This window comes from Pteropus vampyrus, unplaced genomic scaffold (assembly GCF_000151845.1).
Source record: "Pteropus vampyrus isolate Shadow unplaced genomic scaffold, Pvam_2.0 Scaffold12, whole genome shotgun sequence".
Classification (NCBI taxonomy): Eukaryota; Metazoa; Chordata; class Mammalia; order Chiroptera; family Pteropodidae; genus Pteropus; species Pteropus vampyrus.
The window spans coordinates 13,865,549-13,889,672 of NW_011888793.1; the positions used below are offsets into that span (position 1 = coordinate 13,865,549).

At 38.8% G+C, this 24,124-nt stretch overlaps 1 protein-coding gene across 1 annotated transcript; it reads left to right on the top strand.

Annotated features, from left to right (window-relative positions):
• The first annotated feature begins 62 nt into the window (after positions 1-62).
• On the top strand, positions 63-19,543 carry TMEM212 (transmembrane protein 212). Its single transcript, XM_023524087.1, has 4 exons — positions 63-221; positions 8,904-8,963; positions 10,395-10,718; positions 19,517-19,543. Exons 1-4 carry the CDS (start codon positions 63-65, stop codon positions 19,541-19,543), a joined length of 570 nt encoding a protein of 189 aa, XP_023379855.1.
• Positions 19,544-24,124: the final 4,581 nt, after the last annotated feature.

Genomic DNA, 24,124 nt, shown 5'->3' on the forward strand with positions numbered 1-24,124 from the left:
CATACCCCTATGTTTTGGTAACAGAACATCTTTGAGACCAAGGATCCAGGTCACAGAGGAAAATGCAGGGCCTCTACCAGGCTGCTGGCTGGATTCTTGTTACTCTGGGGTCTCTCAGTGTTTTTTCTGGAGTTATTGCTTTCTTCCCAGTCTTTTCTTACAAGCTTTGGTTCACGGGATGGAGTGTCTGGATTGCTTGTCCCATCTGGAATGGAGCTTTGGTAGGAACAGATTTTATTACACATGTTGAGAGAATGTAAGAAGGCGGAAAGGAAAGATGAAACGGAATGACATATCCTTTTAAAGTTTTCTAATAATATGAAAAAGTTGAAATTTTACAGAAAATTAACATTTACTTTGGAATATTGATTTCTTTTAGTTGTATTTTAAATATGGGATCTTTTTAAAGATCATTTTTATCATGTGTACTGTATATTATATATGTATATGCTATAATGAAACGCTATTTAAGAAATTCTTTAAAAGTTATTTTAATCTTCTCACCTTGATATTCTGAGAAATTGGAATCTCTTTTGACATTTGAATTTAGAATAACATATCGAACACAAAAAATAATTTAAAAATGGAGAATAAAGTAAAATAACTTTCAGGCTAACACTTCCATTAGAAATGCTGATATGTGTCTTACACAACTCAAATGTGCAAGCCCCAAATCTTAGTTTTCCCTCCTTTTCCTTTGCACACAACTGTTTAACCTGAAAATAATTTAAGAAGCTGGGCGATGGACTTCACCCACTTCCTAGTTCCCTAGGAAAGTGTGCATGTACCAAGTACAAGTCAGCTTCAAGTAGGTGCTCCATGTCTGCTCACTGGATGATTGCACAGATGAAGTATTGAACTGGTACCTCTGCTCCGTGGATCAAAGAAGTGAACACATCTAGCCCTGTGAATAGGTGGCTTCAAGGTAGTATGACTTAAGAGAAGTTACAGAGGCCCGCGGGCACAATAAATCTTTCATTGTTTCTCAGGTTAACTGACATTCACCACTAAAGACTAGAGAATTCAATTTTAAAGCCTTTTGATGTTACGGAATTTTTTCTTGGGAGAGACAACATTATAAGCCTTTAAAAAAAATCAGACTGGGATATTACCTAAAAGTGAGAACTTAGGAAATATAATTTTAATCTATTTATTAAATAAATATGTACTGTACCCTACTACATATTCGAGTTACAATGGAGAATAAAACAAAGTCAAAGGAACTTGGTCCAGTGGGGTTTAATGATGGAGTGCAGATGGGGGTAAGCTGGATGCTGGGTGGGCGGAACTGAACGAGGAGACCACTTGATGGTATTTTTCTTTTTTCTTTTTTTTAAAAAATATATTCTTTTACATCTACCACCCTAATCTTGGCACTTTGCTCTTCTCCCCAACACCTACTCAAAACCATATGTTCATTGAAAAAAATGTTTATAAGATGTGTACCAGAACGCAAAGATGGCAGTTACATTTAGTCAAGCAGCTTCCAAACTTTCTGTTGGTGACCCACAATAAGAAAAAAATTTTACACCTGGAACATACATAATTACATTCTTCTCTAGGTAAATAGATAGATAATGATATATACAAATAATTAGATCTATATAACAAAATTTTCACAAAATCACCCCTAACCTTCTATGTAAAATGAATTCTGATATTTTCTATTCTATTTAATTTTTTTTAAATTCTGACTTCACGACTTATCCAAAGTTTAACAAAACCATGATTATAGCCCAACCCTATGTCACTTTCTTAGAATTCTTTCCCTATCCCTGCAAAATTTATCATAATGCAGTCAAGAGATAGCGGTCATTTGATTAGGTTCACAAAGTATTGAATTTACACTTCTTATAGAACAAATATCTCTTTTCTAATTAGACCTTAAGATGTAATATAATAGGTCTCCAGCATGTAGCTCGTTGGTGTTTATTTTATTTTGAGAGGACAGCGTAAGGAAGTAGAGTCGGAAAGGTAGGACTTGGGGAGGTGGGGCGTACATTCAAGTCCTGACTTTGACTTTCTTGGTCAAGAGCAGAACCCTCACTCAGCCAATTCCCCATTGCCTTTGCCTATAAAATGGGAAATTTTACAAATAAAGAGAGCCTATGTGAAACGCTCCAACCCTAAGATGCTCAGAGAGAATGAACACAGTTTGAACCAAGTCTGTATAATAAAGAGCTTTGCCAGTTTTAAAGCCCTGTACAAGTGCTAGTTAATAGCATGCCTTTCATTGGTGCCCTCTCTGTGTCCAAATTTTTTGTTCCTAATCCCTTGCCACCTGACTCTCTCCCCCATCCCATTACCTCCTGGACTTCACCTCCTACCACTCTTCTATAACTCAATTATTTCCCACCACATTCGTTCTTTGTTGTTTTCAAATATTCTAAGGTATGTTTCTGCCACAGGGCCTTTGCATTGCCTGTTGTCTGCCTGAAGCTTCTTTCTACACATGGCTCATTCCCTAACCTCCTTCAGTTTTTTGAACAAATGTCACTTTCTCACTGATGCCTTCCTTTATTATCCTATTTAAAATTGCAAACCTCCCCCACAAATTGGCATTCTCAGTCTCTCATACCCTGATCTATTTTTCCCCATAGTCTTTATCAACATCTAATATACTATGTAATTTACTAATTTTTTGTATGTTTGCCTCCCCCCAATATATATTGTACAAGGGCAGGGATTTTTTCTATTTATTTACTGCTTGTATGTCCAGCACTTGGAATAGAGTGAGTCACAAACTAGGTGTATAATAAATATTGTTCAATAAACATTGTCGAATAAGTGAATAAATCCCATGATCTCCGTGCTGGTGGTACAGAATTCCTTATACAGTTGAACTCCGATTAGATTGCAAAGACTAAAGGTCAAGCTGGTATTTATACTAAAGGAGGAAAAAATCCTCATTAAAAAGAAAAATAAGAACGCTCACTCGTTTAGTAATGTTTAAATTTAAAACGCGATTTTTTTCCTTGTGAGTTTCCTGGTGAACTAGAGCTCTATCTGATCAGGGTCAACTTCAAAAGATCTCTGACTCATTTCACAACCATCCTTGCCAGTCATTTCTCAACTTGCCTGCAAAGTGTATCTTCCTCTAGTGGAAAGATAATTTGTACACTTCAATCATATTGACATTGCTTTTTGCAAATGACTCTATACCTCTTTGGAGACTTGTAAGAGATAGATTTTTACAAGTGGTACAGTGCTTTGTATTTGTTCAATTCCTTTCATTCAAGGCTTTCTAAATTCTTCACAAATATTGGTCCTCAGACTCTCTTAGTTCTGTTCTGCTAGTCATATGATAAGCTGTTTTCCTAGAATTTCTGAACTAGTTATTTAAAGGCATCAGCTGCTAGAAAGTATGCAGCAAAGATATCATAGTGCCTTAAGGACTTAGCTCTACTTTAATCCTGGAAAACCTGGCCGTAGATCAAGCTCTGATGAAGAAACCAAAGTACAGTGAGTTTCACAAGATCTGAAGCCTGGAGGGTCTAGTGATTTGGCCAATGGTGAGCAAAAGTGCTGCACCCAGAACCCTGCCCGGAGACGGGAAGCTGGGAGAAAAGCAGGGCTAGACCTACCCTTGCAGCCCCAGGTTCCTCCTCTTTAAAGAAGAGACTTGATTTCAGCATCGCTCAAGTCCCTTACAGCATCAACAGTCCTGTAATTTCCAACTCTTGATGATCAATTTTCTACTTAGATATCCAAAGCTTCTTTAAGCTCAGCTTGCCACCCCGCCCCCCCCGCAAAAAAAAAAAAATTAATCATCTTACCACCAAAAGCAACAATTTCTTCTCCTGACTTCCTTGTCTTTGAACCCAGTTTCAAACCTCGGAGTGATGTTTGACTCAATCATTTCCTCTTAGTGCTTCTCAAACTGTAATTCACACAAGAATCACCTGGGGATCTTGTTAAAAAAGCAAACTCTGATTCAGTAAATCTGGGGTGAGAACTGAGATTCTGCATGTCTGACAAGTTCCCAAAGGTGTCAATCCTGCATGTCCTAGGACTGTGCTTTGGGCTGCACTGCCCTAAACCAGCCCACCCCACAACCCACCGCTTCCAACTATTACCGAAGCTCAATAATTAAGTTCATTCTGCCTGAGCGCTCTGGCCAAAAATACATGAGCAGGGGTTTGCAGTAAAGAGTTTATTAGAGTTGGCCAATCTGGAGATAGGCAAGCATGTGACCCGAAAGATCTAAATCCCTGATGGCATATAGGTTATTTTGTAACTAGTAGTTACAAAATAGTCATGGGAATGTAAAGGACAGCATAGGGAATATAGTTGATAATATTGTAGTAACTGTGTACTTCTTAATCCTTTCACCTTTTTCACCCTGCCCTCTAATCCCCTTCCCCGATGGCAGCCATCAGTTTGTTCTCTGTATCTACGAGTCTATTTTTGTTTAGTTTTTTTTTTCACTTATATCGTTCTTTAGATTCCACATCATTTCCTCAGGTCTTGAGGACAACTCTGAAGTCAGCTCCGAGTCTAGAACAAATTTCAAGGAAAGGTAGCCAAGGGGGTCAGTTCTACCTTACAGGAGCTGAAAGATAACTTAGATTAAGATGTTATCTTTAGCCTTCCAGAGGCTTAAACCTGTGACCATTAGTCAGAACCAGGCTATTTGTCTTCTGCCATCTCAAGGGTCAACGATCATCATCACGGTGAGAGACTAAGTTCAGGACAGTAAAGTGTGCTGGGAAAGAGGAGGAAAAACACGATTGTTTTAAAACTACAGTTTAAATCAAATCAAAATCAGAGGACCCTCGATTTCACAGTTACATCTTTCTTACGAGGCATATCCCTATGCATTACTTACTCTTATTCTCATTGTGCAACCCACCCACCCCTTACCACTTCCCACCCCTGCCCAGGTTTTATACCTAGATAACTTTCATAGCCCAACTGTTGGAATCTCTCTATTAGTGGGTTATAAAATCAATCTATTGAGTAGCTAACAGTATTTATAACATAAAACATGAATTGAATCAGAATAGAATAGAGAATATTAGAGTGTCTCACACATAGTAAAGATATTATTATTTTGGTTAGATATAAAAATATTTATAACTTGGCCATGAAGCAAAATATATTTCTCCATGTGGGTAGAGGTTAAAAAAAAAAAAAGTTTGAAGACCAAGGTCCTACAGAGACCTCGAGGCCTCACTCCATTCCAATCCAGCAAGCATGCAACAACCAGCTCATCTTTCTAAACCTCTGCTGTGTCAATCTAGCTCCTTCTTCAAAAATCTTTAGTGTTGCTTCATTGTCCAGAGTCCAGACACGTTAGCCTGAATTTTGAGGACCTCCACAACCCGGCCTCCCGTGGCTTTCAAGCCTGATTTCCTCTTCTTTTCTGCCAAATATGGACCCTAGGCTTCCTCTCACACCGTTTCCGAAGCATGACTGCCACTTCTTCGCCTTTGTGATGCAGGGCAGGACAAATTTCCCCGAGTCGGGGCGGGGGCGAGACCAAGCCCTCCACTGAGAGAAGAAGAGGGTCCTTTGGTGAAGAGTGTAGAAAGAATTCAACACACATGCCAAAGTTAGAGTCAAAAGGAAAGTTTATAGGAGAAGGGGTAACGCTCCATAAACAGAGTGTGGTCTCCTCTCAGAGGCAGAGAGTGAGAGCCTGAGAGACTCAGAGGGACAAAGACAATAAAGATGAGGATAGTGAGAGAGAAGGAGTGAAGACAGTGAGAGGGACCCCTAGTGTTGGGGAATTCAGTTTTACATCATTCTTTAGTTCCTGCGAGTTACAGTTTTAAGACTTTGTTGACCCATTTCCTTTGATATGGACATACAGTGAGGAAGGGAAAGCGTATGTAGTGTGAAAGGCCTGCTGGCAGTTCCCAGCCTTTAATTCATAGGTTCCCTATGGTTTTAGCCATAGGGAATGAAAGATTTTATTTTGTGTAGGGCAGCCACTTAAAGAATCTGTTTTTCCTGTTTCCTCTTCTACAGGTGTGGGAAATGGTTTGTTAGCAATCTCAGCAGAAACCTTCCTTTGTTCTGCAGGTGTCCTCTTGGCCTGGCTGCAGAGCTGATCAGCATATTGCAGTCTCTGACTGTAGTTTGATTTAACAGTTTAGTTCTCTTGCCTCCTCCCTACATTACTTGCACATGCTGCTCTGGCTGCTTGGACTGTCCTTCTGTCAGCCATCACCCATTGAAATCACATCTATCCTTCAAACCTACTTCAGTTTCTATTTCCTCTATCATTTGGTGGCTTCATCATTTGTTACCCCTGGTAGTGAGTGATATCTTATCACTGAGCTCTTCTCACACAGAAAGCATTCACTCTTCTTGCCTAATTTTGTGGACATTCTTATACTTGCATTACTTTCACATCTGGACTGCCAATTCCATTGATAGTTGGAACCTTTATTTGTATAATTATTACTTGGTGAGCTTGCTCATCTTATTTAGCCTCTCTGGGCCTCATTTAAAAAATAGAAGATCTATATCTTAGGGTCATAATGAGTGAACACATGTAAAATGTTTAGTATAGTGCCTGGCATAGAATAAGAGCTCAATAAATGTTAACTGTTATCATCTGCACAGTGCCTATGACATCGCTTGTTCATAGTAGACCCACAATAGATGTTTGTAAGTGAATAAGTTAGCCCATATTAAAATGATTCTTCTAAAAGTTTCTTTCTTTGGTGACTGATCTCTGCTTCCTTCAATTCATCTGTTTCTGGGAACCGCGTTCTTGAGAAATTTAAAGATTTAGTGGGAGGGCTCACAATTATCAAGCAATCAGAATGTTAGCAGCAACTGTTGCAAAACCCAAGTACTGTCCCTGGAATTGCCCATACAGCAAGTCAACAGCCTGTTGAGGATTCCTGAAAGAGGAGGGCGCAGGGCTGGCCCTCCTTCCCTCCACACTCACACCCTTCCCAAGCGCAGCCCCCGTCTCTGTCCTTCCTCAAACCTGCCCATCCTGCGGCACCCAGCATCGCACCTCTCAGACACTCCGGCCCTCACATTTCCTTTTCCCACTTGACCTCTCCCCTACCCTCAAATCTCTTCCTTTTTTATTCTTTTCCCTCCCTATCTAAAAACAAATTTTTTTAAAAAAGAAATAAAAGGGGAAGGCTGACTCCTGGCGGAACACCCCTCCCTCTATCTCCCTTGCACACGGCGAGGGGCACTGGTAACGATGGGTGCACTGGGCTCTTGAGACACCGCCCTGTAGGGCGGATTTAACGAGTTACTGGCATTTATACCGTAGCCTAGTCCATGAAAGATCTTTTTCAAAGTTTTGTGTAAATAAAGCAAAATTCAAGCTGGCAGTTACTACAGAAATAACAGGCAACTGAAATTCTGCAGCATTTTTCAACTTTTGAAAGGAAAGAAACAGTTCATGCCAAAGTAGTTACGGCAACCAGGAATCTAAGCGTCTGGTAATGTCAGCTCTCTAATTGGAGTTAAACCAGCAGAAGGGTGTCCTTTGCTTTTATTTCCTTCCCTTCAGTGTTTCTCTCATAGAGCGTTGACGCGTCATTTGAGCGCCTAGCCTCTGAAAGCATAGACTGGCCCCAGGCTTAGCCAGCAGTGCTACAGTTTCTGCTAATAATTCTCCTGTTTTGTTGTACTATTTATACTGGCTCAACCTCCATAGGGTCCCTTAGAAATTTTCCTCTTGCAGAATCTAGCCAACGTCTTTTGACTACAGATGGTTCTGTTTTTATCCATAGGAGTTTTATGGTATGGCAATGCCAAGTCTGGAATTTCAGGCTTAGCTACATGGGAAGTTTTGTGTGAGTTTGTGTGTGTGTGTGTGCTTCTCCGCCCCTCTCTCGAATTTTCTAAATCCAACATTCAAAATAAAATATGCCAGAAAAATGAAAAGCTAGGTCTCATAACAATAAATATGCCAGACCCAAAGCTACAAAAGCAAATTACCACAAAGCCACATTGATAAAAAGCTCCGATTTTTACCCCTTAAATTTGTTGATACTGTACATACAGTCATGTTTACTTCTCTGTCAAAAACCTAAATGATACTATTTCAGTCCTGTCATTCTATATCTTATTTCACGCACATCCCTTCCTTGTTTTCTCTCTCAATCTAGAAACTTTTCTTAACTAGGAACAAATGAATTATGGGTTAGGAGTAAGTGATTTCCAGGCTCAATGACCACAAAGGTCTCCTTTATCAGAGCTGGTACTGCATCAAAGATGAGCCCAGAATTTCTTTTTTTTTTTTCCATTATCTATTGCTCAGTTCTGGTGACACCATTCTCTCCTTTGTTTAACTATTTTTATTCTGTACTTCGGGCTTTTTTCCTTCAATGGAGACTATAAAGAACTCTCTTTGGAAAAGCCGGACACCACTGTACCCAGAACAATAAATGCACCATCATGCATTCATTCTAATGATAATCTTTGTCACTTGAGAAACAGGTATCACGTATTTGTATCCCACCAGCAGGCTTTCCCAGAAAAAGCAAATAGTAAAAGACAGTGCTGCAGCTGAGAGAGTTTTTAGGGTTCCGTGACACATTTCCATTCCAGTTTCTCCCATTTGCAATTTTAGCAATTTGTGAGAAAGATGAACAATAGACAATTAATCAAAATAAAACATATGGCAAGGGTTTTAAAGCCAAGCTTTTATTGCAGTGACACCTTACTGTAGCGAAGGTTATAATTGTGATGGCAAAGGCAACACAGAAAATCAAAAAAATGAGCCGTATGAATCATGTCTTTATGACACTGATAGTTTCTTTTCCTCATTGTCATCACAAATGAGATCAGAGCCATAAATCCATTTAGCCATTTGCCGTTCCTTCTAGTTCATGATAAAGTTGTCAAACTGTGAGACAGATTGAACTCTTTCCAGAGGTACATTCTATCATGGATGTTATTTTTCCATTTTCTTTTCACAGGCCATCACAGCTGGTGTACTCCTACTGTTGGCTCACAAAGACTGGGCCCAGAGACACTTGGTAAATATGTAGATATTGTCAGCATAAGAAAAGTCCAAACCTGTAAAGAATTTTTATAAGATTTAATCTGAGCCAAAACTAACAACAATTGCTAGGAAGCAAGATCTCAAATGCTTCAGAGAGTGACAGTTTTGCAGTTTCTTATGCATTTGAAATTAAGGAGGGTACATAAGGAGATTACCAGGTAGGAGAAGGTAAGGCGAGAATTGGATTACAGGATAGTTAAGATTATTTACTCTCTTTAGGATGGTTACGTTTTAGAAGGAGGGGTCTGGAAAGAGATATTTCAAAGGTGTGTTTACCTAGATGCACAGAAACAATGGACAGGGCTTGCTGAAGGCAAAGATAAACCTTTTACTAAAGAAGTTCTATCCCTGGGCTGTGACTACTCACCATGACCTGCCCAGTAAGGAATTTATGATCAGATCGCCTTGTGAGGTTACTTTCCATCACTGGACTTGTCAGTTTTATTACAGAATCCCTTTTTTGACCACAAGGTAGAGGAGGATGGTAGAGTGTGTTTGAAGATTAAATCTCTACTAGATGAGGATGGAACATAAAGAATGCGATTTCCAATTATAATTGAATTCTAATTGATGTCTTACTATAATGAATTTCAGTAATAAACCATGTTTTCAATGAAAATTTTTTTTATCTGATTCCTGCTCCAAACATTTTCTATAAGTTTCTGTGATTATTATAAGTCATTTGGGAAGAACAGAGCCAGTGTTAGTGTTCCTGGATTTCATCTTGAAGAAATGCATCAATAGATTCCTCTGCTTGTAATAACGCATTTTCAAGTCTCAACATCTCAGTTTGGGATCTCTTTTCAATCTCCCTGTTATCTCCCCCTTAAAAAATAATTATAAGTCTTGATATCTTGAATTTCAATGGTAAAGTGCCAAGTAATCCCACAATATAGACAGACCACCTTGATCTGATTATCGATCTTTCTCCCATGGGTATAGCAGTGTTTCTCACACTTTAATGTGGGGGCTTTATCTAGGGATCTGGTTAAAATGCAGATCTGATTTAGTAGATCTTGGTGAGGTAGAGATTCTACCTTTCTAACAATGTCTTAGGGGATGTCATTGGACCACGGACCACACCCTGATTAGCAAGGTCCTGGAATAAGGCTAGGATGCTGTTTACTCAACTGTTTTTCCCATCCTAGTCTGGTTCTCAGCAGGAAATAAATATTTGTTGAATGGAATTGATTTCGTTGTTGCCCCAGTTGGCTAATGTTATTCTCCCATACTGTAAATTGGAGAAGAGAACCCAAGAAACTAAGGAAAAGGTTGCAACCAGTTTCTCCTTCATTTTCCAGTAGGAAAGATTAATACCAGGTATCTCTTTCTTTCTTCATATTTCTAAGAAGCCATTGAAAAATCTAGTTCCCAAAGTAACATCTTGTCTCTGCTTTATTTTCAGTGGGAAGCTAGTTTCACCTTTGTGATTCTGAGTCTTATGGGATGTCCGCTTCATTTTACAATAGCCTTGGAATCAGCTCTTCTCGGCCCATATTGCTTCTACTCATTTTCAGGGATTGCAGGGATTGGTTACCTTGGTTATGCAGTTGCTTTTCCTTTTCCATATGCAAAATTCCCATCAGTTTGCGTGGACCCACCACACTACGAAGAGTACCACCTGACGCTTCAAGCTTTTGACCTGTGCCTGAGCTTTGCCATGCTCTGTGCATCCCTAACAGTGTTCCTCAAATTCTGTGCAAGACTTTTCTGGAATGGACATATAAATGTAAGTTCCAAGAAAGGGGGAGCCGGTTCTTATTTTATCCTGTATGCTGAAATAGAAAGTCTGATATATTAATATTTAATCTGTCTCTCTTATTCACCACTGTATCCTATATAACCATGCACGTCAGTGCAACTATTGAGTACCTATTGTATGGCATACAATAGGTACTCAATAGTTGTTTTTGTATGAATGAATGTTAATATGTTGATGTAATAACTGAAGATATGGCTGTAGGTAACACCAGATAATTTTTATCCCAACTCACAATTTAAAAAATTACTAATAGAGACAAATACTAAGAGCTTTTTGTGGAAATCGAAAGTAGCACGCTTAATATTTTTAATATTAGTCAACTACAGATACCTTAATTTAGCTTCTATTCCACTCAGAAAGGTATACAGAATTCAGAAAGGTATACATGCTCCTTGGCTAGAAAAGATATATAAAATTCTCTTACTCTTTCTACTCCTACCCCAGCAGAGAGGCTGATGTAGGCTAACATCAAAATTTAATTTTCTAACTTTTTCCAAGAGAGCTAATAATAATATTCACGATATGATAATAGACACATAAACAATGTTTACTATGTGTACATGTACATTCCAATTTACAGATAGCACACCAAGACTAAAGAGTTTTATAGAACTTGCCCAAGATCACACAACTAATGAGTAGTAGGTCCAGATTCAGAAAGCAAACCCATTTCTCTTAATCAGGCCAGATTTCTGGACCTTTTTTTTTTCACCCACCTTGTAACCTTTCCTCCTCTGCTCAGCCATTAATATACATGGCTCTGACCTCCAGGAGAATTAGAGCAAGGTCACTAGGAGAAGAGCACAAGTGATCTCTGTTCTAAATTCCTACAAGTATTGATACTAGGTCACTGCTTTGTGGGTTGAACAGCTTACCTCTGGAAAGAGATATTTCCCACTGCAAACTCTTATACTGATTTTATGATTCAAGTCAGTATTATATTAGGGTCAGGTGAGTTTGAGTAATGTTAGCCATTTTTTTTCCAAGTTGATCTTGTCAACACCAACCAGCAAAGCTGGGAAATAAGAATCGATGCTTTCAATGCCTTTTGTAGTCAATCTTGTCCTCTTGAACTTTTACATAAGTCTGCAAAGAAGATTCTGTACATTCTTAGGAACAGAGTTGATTTTACAATAAGAGTTGAGACGAGCAGATCAAAATTACCTCCCCCATTATATTGCCAGGGCATCTATAAGTTTAGTTATTTGATATTTTTCCCTTGTGATGAACATCCCAAGTTCCTAGAGACCTTTGTTAAAAGGAGCATATGGCTAGGAGAATCATGCCTTAAAGTGCTGGCAGTCAAAACTTGTTCCTCAACATGGATAGTTAATCAGACACTTGTTTGGCTCTCATCTTAGGCATACCACTGATAACATCTAGGTTTAACACAGGATAGAAGGCAGCGAGAAAAAAAATTTAAAATATATGCAGAACTTGGTATGCCAGCCCCATGGAGACCCCAGTGAGACCACTTAAACTACCTGGGGAAAGAGAAAATTAATTGAAATCAAAGCAAAGTTTTTTAACTTCAGAATTTTTTCTTTGCCCATCTTGCTCAGAATATGGTTTCTTGCTGTGTGATTCCTAAGTTAGGTATAGGATCCAACACAACCAGTATATATTTTTCAAGGTGAACCAATGACATCAGAATCACCCAGGATTCTTGTTCAACCAGATTTCCAGAGCCAGTCCCAGACCATTCCTACTACGTCAAGAACTCTGCGGTTGCAGGCAGGGAATGTGCATTTTTAACACATGATCCAAGAGATTATGATGAAAACTCTCTTCCTGGCACAAGATTATCATTGTGTCACTTCTGGACAGAATCTTAGTTTTTCTATGTGCATGTAATGCAGCACTAGTTTGGATGAGAGTTTCTGATAAGTTTAGTAAGCTGCATGTCTTTGGTGAGTGTTTTTGGATAACTTGACACCACTTAGTCTGTAATGGTGGCAGATCATGTTTCATTAGGGAGGATAAGTGGCTGACAAGATGGGATATTATATTACATATTAATAAATACACCTTTGCCCGAGCCCACAACAAGCACATGCAGCCTGAGCAAATCCTTTATGGTATGTAGAAATCTCAGCTATATTAGACACAATTTCAAGCAGTGAGATAAATGTATTATTTATCAAAATTGTAGAAAATGCACAACTTTCTTAGATGAAAAGATAGATCATGAGTTGGAATACAGAATACTACATAGTGATTATATTTAAGAAACCTCCATATAGTTACATTGTTAGACTTCCCATATCCTAAAAGGGATAAATAATGTTTTAAAATTTTATTAAAAACTATAATAAATATTGTAAAATATGCTGCTGGTTCACACTTCTTTCATATATAAACAAAACACTGAAAATGCTTTTAAAAGCTGTACTTTTAAGTGACTGCTTAAAAATTAAAATTCTCTTATATAAATACAGTGCATATTAGGAAGCTCGAGAGCTATGAAAATTTATTTTTAAAAAGTTATGGTTTGAAGGAAGATTTGGGGAGAAATTGTAGTTGTACTTTATTTTACTATAGAACAAAATAATTTTTTTTTAGATTCATATGTAGCAGTCAATATTTTGATGAAAAATATTCACTTCTAAGAGTTTATAAGTTCAAAAATATGTTTTCAGAAATAAATCGAGCACCCCCTTAGGAAACACCACATTCATGATTTCTTTCCTGCCTTTCAGTTTAGTAGAATTTAAGTCATCTTGTGTCCCAGTCAACTCAAGCTGCTATAACAAAATACCATACACAGTATGGCTTAAGCAATACACATTTATTCTCAGAGTTCGAAGGCTGGAAGTCCAAGAAGAAGGTGCCAGCATGGCTGGTTTTTGGTGTGGCCTCTTTTTCTGGCTTGTGGAAGGCCACTTGCTCACCTTTCGCTCACATAGCCTTTGCTATGCCTGCTCATGGAGAGAGGAAGATCTCTCTCTTCTTATAATGACACTAATCCTACCATTGGGGGCTCTATTCTCACGACTTCATCTAAATTTTATTACCTCTCAAATAATTCGCCTCCAGATGTCATCACAGTAAGGATTAGGGCTTCAACATATAGATTTGGGAGGGGGACACAGTTGTTATTATCTTGTTGAAGGTCACACAGCGATGGTATGTGAGCATGTAGTCAATTGGTTCCATCCAAAACCACGGTGAGAAATGCTTGAAAGAGCCACAAAGGTTTTGGTGATTTTGATTAAGACTCACAAAGGCCTTGTGTGAGTGCTACGGAGTAAATGTCTGTGTCATCCCCCAAATTCATATTGAAGTCCTAACCCCACTGTGATGTTATTTGAAGGAGGGACCTTTGGGAGACAATTAGGTTTAGATGAGGTCACGAGGATAAAGTCCCCATGATGGGAATAGTGCCCTTATAAGAAGATGAAGAGACCAGAGATCTCTCTGTGTCCACCATGTGAGGATACAGCAAGAAGGCAGTTATCTGAAAACTAGTGAGAGGGCTCTCATCAGACACTGAATCTGTCAGCAGCTTGATCTTGGGACTTCCAGCTTCCAGAACTGTGAGAAATAAATGTTTCTGTTTCTAGGTGGCTTAAATGTTGTTTAAGCCACCTAGACTATGGTGGTCTGTTAGAGCAGCCCAAACTGACTGCGCTTCCAAATTTCAAGGGCCTCATGGGAAGCAGTGGAGCTGGGAAAGGAGTAAGAGCCTCCCACTTCTGCCGCTTCACACACACGGGTTGGAGAGAGCCTGTTGACTTAGGACACAGTGCAGGAGGCAAATGAGCACAACACAGAATTCAAGCCGAGAAACTGAAACGCAAAACAACCTTAGCCAGAATTGTCTACATTCTTGGTTCAGAAAATAATAAAGTGATGGGAAAGAAAAGAATTGGGACACCAGACGCACTACAGCTGTCCCCCGCAGCTACTCTGCCCCTCCTCCACAGAATGGAATGGCTCAGTTTGTTTTCCTTTCATTATTCATTGTTATGTTTAGGTTTTTTTCTTTTCTTCTTCTTCTTCTTTTTTTTTTAATGAAAAGGGGAAATATTTTCCCCTAATTATATGAGAAAGTGGTTTTATTATTTTTTAATGAATTAAGAAATGCTGCTTCCTATCAAAAATGTAGGTAAATCCTATAAATGTAGTTTAAAAAGATTTAGGGACAGAATATTTTTCAGTAGAGGACCCTCTTCTTCCAAACTGAAGTGAATTAGCAAGCAGCAATATACTTCTAGTGGACCTACACTGCATCATTATCAATATAAATACATTTTGTGACAAATTTACTTGTGACTCTCATCCTAAACTATAGTAAGATCTTTCTGGTGCTTCCCCTAGTGTTAAACTCAAGAAAAACTCAAGCAGGACCATGGAATAATAAGAATCTACTGTATTTCTTCCCATAAATTCCATTATGTAATCTCTTTAAATTGGTCAGTAGAAAAATCAGAATCTCAAAAAATAATCACAGTCAGGGCATTACCATTCCTTTAATGTCATTATTTTCTCTGGAATAATAATAGCAGTGACATAAAACTGTATAACAGAAACATAATTGTAGGTGCTGTTTATTGGGCAGTTACTATTTGTCAAGTGCTTTACCTTCTTTATTCCTCACAACACTCTGAAGCTCATCATTCCCATTTCCTGGTTGAGGATGTCGACATGGCCATGTGGAGCTAGGATTTGCTCCCAGGTCTTGCAGGGTCTGGAGCCCAGGCCCCTCACGACTGGGTCACACCTCTTGGGTGATGTATCTTTGGTCCTACCTATCCCTAGTGACCGTGCATAGTCATGCTTTTCATGGACAATCTTTCTAGCGTTTCTCATTAATTAAAACATTAACTCATATTTTAGAAATGGAAGTTATTTTTTTCCAGCATATTTTTATTTTATTTAATCAGTGGGACCACATCAAGGGCGATAGCAACTTATTAAGAGAGTAGATAAGACTAAGGTGTCTATTATAATGTATTAAAATAAGCTTGATATTTTGTCAGAGAGGGAGCAGTAAGTGGGAAGGGGTAAGCAACCTGAAAACTTTTTTTTTGTCAAACTTTACCTTATAAATTATTTTCAACATATTTTCCTTTTGACATGCAATCTATTTAGTCTCTCAATATAAAACATCCTAGTAGATTTTTTCCCTGCTCTTTACTCTTAATCCAAAATGTTATCATTATTAATAAATTTTAAAACACACTTTAAATGTTATATTTAAAACAAATAAGAAATATATTTTTAAAAAGAAGTTTTTGTTTTATAAAAGGGAGGAAATTTGAGTAGAAATCTGAAGCCTCCATTCTCTATAATCATATAAATTTAGTTTTCAACAAAGAAAACTGAATTTATACTAGTAAATATTTCAGAATGATTAAAAATGGTGCTAATATGTGAGTACAAAACCATTTAGAAATGTAACAATGTTGGTTGGTTACTTTAAATTTTATTAATTAAAAAGGAAAATACTTGATAGCTATTATTGGATGCCTGAGTTCAGTCTTCATAGGAAAAAAGAGAAACAGAGGAAGTAATTAGGGTGAAAAACAATGGGAGTCATGTGACACTTCCCCTCCCAGACTGGCCCTAGGAGCCAGTGGGGACTGTGGACAAGGCAGCAGTTCACCCTTGCATGAGTCAGTAGTCGTGGACTTGCACTTCCTCATATCTAGGACCACAAAGATTGGCTACTCGGCCTCCTAAGACCTTTGCAGATCTGTCTCAGTTTGTGATTTGGAAATAAAACTTTATCCCATTTGAGAAGATTTACATTCAGGAGGGAATGATGTGAGCAGCAATGGCTGGCTCTTTATCCATCCTGTGCCTCTCTGAAGTGTTGCTGGGGCAGACAACATCGCCTTGCTGTGCGAGCTTAAGAACTCACATACACCAGCAATATTCCTCATGAGAGATGGTATGAAAGTTGTCACAGGTCACTTTAACTGCTTTAGAAAAACACCTTTCTTTACTCAATATTCAATCTGGCATATGAAACCAAGCAGAATTATCTTGTTGGCTGTATCTTTATAACTTATCATTATATTACTGAATAAATAAGGAACTTATAATTCCAGTTTATTTGTAGAAAAATTGTTTTAAAATGTTTTTCTTCTCTTACATCACATAACTAACCTAATGTCTCAGAAGAACAGGAAAGCTGCTGGTTAAAGCAATGGAATTACTAGGTGCTGGATGGTAATTAGTACCTATTTGACAAGAGGAATATCTTCTGTTCACTAGTACTGTACATGGCTTTTCTCTTACGTGTTAAGGAGCATGAACCCAAAGCCCCAAACACAGTTTTCCTTATTTAAACTTACTCCTTAACATTTATTGAACATATGTTATGTGCCAAATATTATGTTAAAGGCTAAAGGGTAGAGACAGAAAGATGAGCAAGACACAGTTCAGTTCTCTATTGACTTATAGAAACTTGAGCTAGAAGGACCAGAGCTCAGATGAGGAACACCAAGATCTAAATTACAGAGTGAGAGTGGACATGGAGAAGAAGTGACACATTTGAGAGATATTTAAGAGGTAGAATCAACAGGACTCGTAAACGGTCAGCAATGGGACAAGGGAGGAGCACAGGAAGATGCGAAAGGGTTTCTGGACCATGAGAGACAATACAAAGCAACTGGATTTAATGTGTGAGTTCTACTCTTATCACTTAGGGGAAATATTCAGTTTCACATTTCATTATTAATGAAAAGTCATTGTGAGCAGCAATGAGATTCCAGCCAAGGAGTTACTAGAGCTTGCCATTGGCCATTACTTGGCTTTCACTGGTCACATATCAGATACAAATGATGCCTTGCTTTGAATTCATAATACACCTAGTGCCGAAGAGCATGGGCTATAAAACAGTTTCAATCTAGGCCGTATTTAGTTAACAATTTTTCTTTTCTTCTACTAAATCTCCTGTAACAAAGATTGCCCACAAATGACCTATAGATTGCCAAGCCCGATGAAATCTTTCCAATCCGCATCTTCCTTGACCTCACCACAGCCTTGAAACTATTGGCCACTTTCTCCACGAAATCCTCTTCCCTTTGAATTCCATGTACCTTTTGCTTTGGTTCTCTTCCTCCTGCATGGTTGTTCCTCCTTGGTTTCCTCTGAAGACACCCTTGTTCTGCTCACCCCTTAAAGCCTGATGGCCTCAGTTACCACCTTTGAGCTGGTGCCTCACACATCTATGTCTGTAGCCCAGTTCCTTCTCCTGCTCTATTGAGCTCTACATTCAATCATTTTTTGGACACTTCTGGGTGTCCCTTAGACAAATCAAACTCAAGATATTCATAATGGAGCTGATGATCTCCTTGTCCCCAATACCTGCTCTTCTTCCTGTATTTCCAGCTCAGTTGCCAGTACTCAGGACATTTGGGATAAGCCTAAGACCTGGAGTCATCCTAGACTCCTCACATCTGAGTCAATCACCATAACCTGACAACTGCACCTCTTAAATATTTCTCCATCGTGTCCCCTTTCTCTGTACTGACCATGATGGCCCTGATTTGGCCCTCCATCTTCTCTCACTCAGACTTTTTTTGCCTCCACCCTTGCAGTCTTGTCATTCTTAAAAAGTATCCTTCACACAGGCTCTAATTTGAGCTCTCTAGAATTCATATCTGCTTTTATTATTCGCCTGCTCCCTTCTGTGGCTGCCCTTCACACTGAGGTTACAGCCAGCCTCCTTCATGTGACATCCACATGTATTCAGCTCTTCTCTAAGAATATGAGTTCCTTGAGGATAGGAACTCTCTAAGGTAAGCAGGAAAGGTAGGACTAGGAATGTGGGAGTCAAAAGTAGTAGAGCAGCATGTCGCAATACTAGATGTCATTTTGTCTTTCCAGCCATAGCTAAAATCTTACCTAAACCTATAGCATGAGTATTTCAAATTTAAAATCAACTCACAGGTCATGAGGGAATTTACTACAATTATAGAATTCAAGAAGAATCTCCAGGAAGGAATAGAGAGAAAAGGTAGATTTGAATTTTCATACCAAGGAGCAGTGGTTTCTTGAAGAAAAAATGCTTTCAGCATGATTTATGACACATGCAGAAGCTGATAATGCCAGAGTACTTTTGAAATCAGACAGTCTAAGCTGTAATTGTTTCCTCTATCATCTACTATCTGAGTAGCCTTGAGAAAATCAATACTGAACCTCTCCAAGCCTAATGTTCCTCATTTGTAAAATGGAGATAACACCTACCACACATATTGCAAAATGAAATGATGTAATTACTACTAAAACCTTGCACTGGTCATGGCACTTGATAAGTACTCAAGTAATGTTTGCTATCTTCCTCTTTCTTCTAATCAAATTTAAATTCTTGGCTCTCATTCAAAGATTTCAGAAGGTGCCTTTTACTCTTCTGTTAATTTTCAAAAAGTCCCCAAAACAATCTAAACCAGACAAAACAAACAGCAAATGACCAAAAGAGATAGTCAACAGAGAGATCACCACTGCCTTAGATAGCCCCTACCCACAAAAGTAATGGTTCTTCTTGACGTTTTTATGCTTATGCCAGATATTTTATTACACATATATTTCTTTTTTATATCTTTCTGCTATCCCCCTTCACCAGCATCACCAATTTTGTTCTCTCTGGTGATCCCTCTTAAATCCTTAAGTAGTACCACGATGCTGTTACTTGAGTCATCCTTCATTGGGTTTCTGTGACATAAAAAAGACTAAATTAAATGTCAGAAGTGACATTCTATTTTCTTTGATAAATTGTAGAAATAAACACTACTTTATTTTTCTTTTCTTCCTAGGGTCAAAAGAATGGACAACGAATTTGAAGCAATGATTCTCTTAAATGTGTTATATTTGTGGCCGTTATTTTGAAATATTTTCCAAAGAATTTCGATCTTTAAAGTTTTTTTCTGTACTTATAAAAAATTGAAGTAATTGTAGATTTTAGCCCTTTTTGATTGTTAATCTTATTTTTTTTCTGATTTATGTGTTATGATAAAAAATCAAGTCTACAGTCATGCCACTCTGCCCAATCTTGTCTGATCTCGGAAGCTAAGCAGGGTCAGGCCAGATTAGTACTTGGATGGGAGACCACTCAGGAATACCAGGTGCTGTAGGCTTTAAAAAAAAAAAATTGAAATTGAAATTGAAATTCTATCATTGTTGGCATAGAAATTTTGAAATCTAAAATATAAATTGGCAGTGAATTAATGTTTTCTTTAAATTCCTCTTGTTTGGTATGATGTTTTATCAAACTATAATTCTGTATTACTTAAATTAAAAAACAAAACAAAACATTTTTCTCAGCATTTCTTCATTGCCATTACCAAAGTGGCTTTAGATCTTTAAACACAATTAAAACATTGAGTAGTGGCCATAATGAGAAAGGTCCCCTGCAGGGAGAGTATGACCCTCCCTCTTGGCCTCTCTGTAGCTTGTCTTTGGCACTCATGACAAACAGTTTAATAGTTGGAAGGGAACTCAGAGGCCCTTTAGGCCAACTTCTCATCACATGTCCCAAGATCTATATGCCTCTGACAGAGCAACCGTTCCCAAGAGGCAACACCATCCAGCTGTCTACTGCCTCTAAATGTAAAAGGTCTTTCATAATTTGGCTAGAGATCTGCTTATCTTTGCTGTCTTTGTCCCACCTGTAGCTCTTAATAGCACAGTGGAGTGACTCTCAAATGTGATCCCCAGACCAGTAGCAATAGCATTACCTGAGAACTTGTAAGATCTGGAAACTCTGGGGCTGGATCCCAATAATCTGTTTTAAGAAGCCCTCCATCAGGTGATTCTGATGCACGCTAAAGTTTGAGGAGCACTGGTGTGGTGTAGCAGAAAAGTTGGTGGGGCTTTGAAACCGCTGGATTCAGATTCCGGCCCCCTGTCATTGTAGGCAATAGCCTCAGTTCCTTGCTGGTCAAATGGAGCTGATGCAGGTAACTAGTTCCCAGACCTGCTGAGAGAATTTGATAATACTATATAGGTAAAACACATAGCAGAAAATCTAACACATCTTAAGCACTCAAAAATAGTGTCTGTTCAACACACTTATTAGATACCTTTGAATATCAGTCTATATAGAGTTCATTCATGAGAATGGACAAAAACAGAATAAAAGTTTTATACATAATACTTTAGACATATCATGAAAAATATGATATTCAGAGAGGCTAAGTGACATGTTGAAAGACACACAGCTCAACTATTGGTATCTGGAAGTCCTGTTGGTGCCTCCCAGTCCTTAGCTTTCCAATCAACACATTTATCATTTAATGCAAAAAGTTATCTAGTCCTAGGCCTGATGATTACATAAGTAGGGATTTCAAATTTATCAGTACACTGTCTGAATTAATTTTAGTATTATTTAAGCATTCCCATCTAGTATTGGGCATGCTGGCTATTTATTTTCTTATGTACATTTTGTTTTCTTAAGTAAATTCCACTCTGTTCTGAAAGGATTTAAGGTGACCGTTAGGTGTTTTACCAAGAGTTAGAGTTCCCTCTGCTGTGGCATCAACTGTAAAACCAGTGAAGTCCAATAGTTGCTTCCCAGAACTTTAGCAAGAGGATCCCAGCAAAATGTGTAAAATTCCAAGGATCTCAAATGGATGCTAAGTGAAGAGGTCTAATATCGAGTGCTTTGGAATCTCATGTGTAACATGTTCAAAGTTATACAGATATGAAGAAACATGGGGGAGTTATTTCTTGTCTTTGCATCTGCATTCACGAAGAAATGAGCAGACATTTTGCTATACCCTTGCCCGGGAGAACTAAATGGTTAATGAATATTTTATATTAATAATCACGTGACAAAAAGTCTGCTTTACAGACCGGAAGGAATAAGGCACCTTTACTTTAAACAGCCAGTTTAAACAGCCTGTTTCCAGTTTTATGTGGCTGTTGATATTACTGGACGAGTGACAGAGGCCAAGGCAGGAAAATAGGCTGGGTAACTTATAATTCTTTGAATGTGGACACATCAGCTTGTGGGAAGGAAACTATTTAAAATGGGGCTTAGGAGAAGGGGGAAAAAATTTCCTTTCCCCATATGAGATTCTTCCCTGGTGTTGTCATGCAATCTTGAAAACCTCCATAGAACAGTAGATCACTCTCATTGGATATATGCAAATTATCTGAGACCCAGTGGTTTCCTGCCAGGGAAAAACTTATAATAACAGAGCAAGAATGCAATCTGAGCCCTTGCTCTCTGAAATCCCTAAAAGAACAGAGTCGTTCTTGACAGGGCAATTTCAGCCCTTGACATTCCAGGAAATAGCTTAATAATGTCATTTAGGCTGGAGTTGTAACCAATCCTAAGACATGGAGACACAAATGCAATATGTAAGATTTAAAATATCAGTTTGGGGACCATTGTTTTTTTTTCATAGATTATCTAACAACAAAAACCACCACAACAACAAAAACTAAGCAAGGCATCCTAATTAAGTTAAAGATTATTTCCACTAATTAAACACCATATAGAAAAGGAAAGGTTTCTGCCAAGAGATTACAGACACATCCTGAAAACTATTTCCTTTCCCTTTACTTCCCTAGGTATTGGGTCCATGCCATATCCAGGATGTGACACCCAAACAAAACTGTATTTTGATCATTAATATATATGCAGAAGTTAACCCCACCCTGGGGCCTCAAAGGCCTTTATGAGACATGCTGGCCTTTACATTTCAATGTGTTTCATTTTCTCTGGGTACAGTACAGCTGAAAAAGGTTACAAGACTCAGGTTAAAAGTCAGGAAATGGATCAGGGCCCCACACTATGACATCATTTTCTTGTAATGCAATGAAGCAATGACATTTCCTGTAGGAAAAATGATTAGAGCAGACAGGCAGCCTCAGCTCAGTGTTTGTAGAGAAAGGTAGCAGGCCTGCCTTACTCCAATTCCTGCCTTCCTCCCTCCTGTTCCTTGGCTGGGGCTTCTCAGAGGTCAGAGACAGGAAGAGAAAGAGAGAGAAAGACCTGGGTCACTTTTATTTTATGATAGTCCTGTTATATTTAAAATGCAGGTATGCTAAAACTTAGTTACAAAAAAATGTGGAATTAACACTTTAAGGCAAAAATAAATAATTTTGCCACTTACAATATAGTTTCAGGTATCTGATATAGTGATTCGACTTTTTTATACCTTACAATGTGATCACCCCACTAGTTCTAGTAATTATCTGTCACCATGCAAACTTATCACAATATTATTGACTATATTCACTAGAAATATTTTTTAAAGTGACATATAGGCAGAGCCACCAGGGGTAATTGTGCAGGTTGACCAAAAGGAAGAGTGGAAATTAAAATCTAGCTCACCCTCCAGTTGTCAAACCATGCTTCCTGGTTCAGGGCTGTATCTGCCTTTTTCAGGTTCACTTGAATGTCTCATGACAAGAGAAAGATGGTTTGTAATGGCACATGGTGTAAGTCAAACGATGACTCAGTCTTCTGCTTTCAATCCTGGGTGTCTCGATAACTATAGTTATGACATCTTTGGGAGATATTTCCAGAAGTGTAAATTTGAAGAGCAGCCCGATTGTGAGTTCTGGGCCTGATGAGCCTCCTGACACAGTCACCACAGCATATAGAGAGAGCCTTTTGGGGATTTACAAACAGGTTCGGCCAAGGAGCCAACATTTGGCTTGTTGAGTATGAGCTATGGGCTAGGTTTCAGCCTGGTCAGGTGATTTTGTGGACAAATTGTATAACTCGTAGTGGCACTACTGGTCCTCAAAATAGTAGATCCTGCTCTGGATTCCACATGCAGACAGACTTGCTCAGGTGCCTGGTGAGTGCTGCCTTGGGGTAGGCGTCTATTCCCTCACAAAACAGTTACCATTAGGGACAAAATGTCCACTTCATTAACAATGGAATGAGGGGTCCAGTCTTAAAATCTGCTGTCATTTTTCTTCTTCTTGTCTCGCTTGTATTCTCCTGGGAGTTAGCAGAATCTGCTAAGCAATGACTGTGACTGCAGATGTGACAGAAGGGAACAGCTTTCTGATGCTTCTTTTGTCCATTTCAAAACAAAATTAATACTAAGTCACTCTTCTGTCAGTGGAAGAATGTGAGTAAGAGAGAGAAGTTTCTACTTCAAAAAACAACAACAAAACAATTAGGGGTGGCTCCTTAGTGTAGTGGTTAGCATGTCTGCTTTACACGCAGAAGGTCCTGGGTTCGCGCCCCAGGTGGAGCCACGCACCAGGCTTCAGGTGCGCCAGGCCCCAGGTGCGCCAGGCCCCAGGTGAACCAGGCCCCAGGTGAACCAGGCCCAGGTGCACCAGGCCCAGGTGTGCACTGCGAGTGCGTCGGGGGAGATGCCCCGCCTTTAGAGATCCATTTCTTAAAAGGGAGATGGCAACATCCATAGGTCAGGAGTGGAAAGGTCAGGAGTGGA

What these genes read in the sequence shown, in the direction of transcription:
- TMEM212 (XM_023524087.1), top strand. Translation starts at nt 63, where the DNA reads ATGCAGGGCCTCTACCAGGCTGCTGGCTGGATTCTTGTTACTCTGGGG. An exon ending in CCATCTGGAATGGAGCTTTG is followed by an intron (nt 222 to 8,903) that starts GTAGGAACAGAT and finishes TTCTTTTCACAG; the next exon opens with GCCATCACAGCTGGTGTACT. An exon ending in ACTGGGCCCAGAGACACTTG is followed by an intron (nt 8,964 to 10,394) that starts GTAAATATGTAG and finishes CTTTATTTTCAG; the next exon opens with TGGGAAGCTAGTTTCACCTT.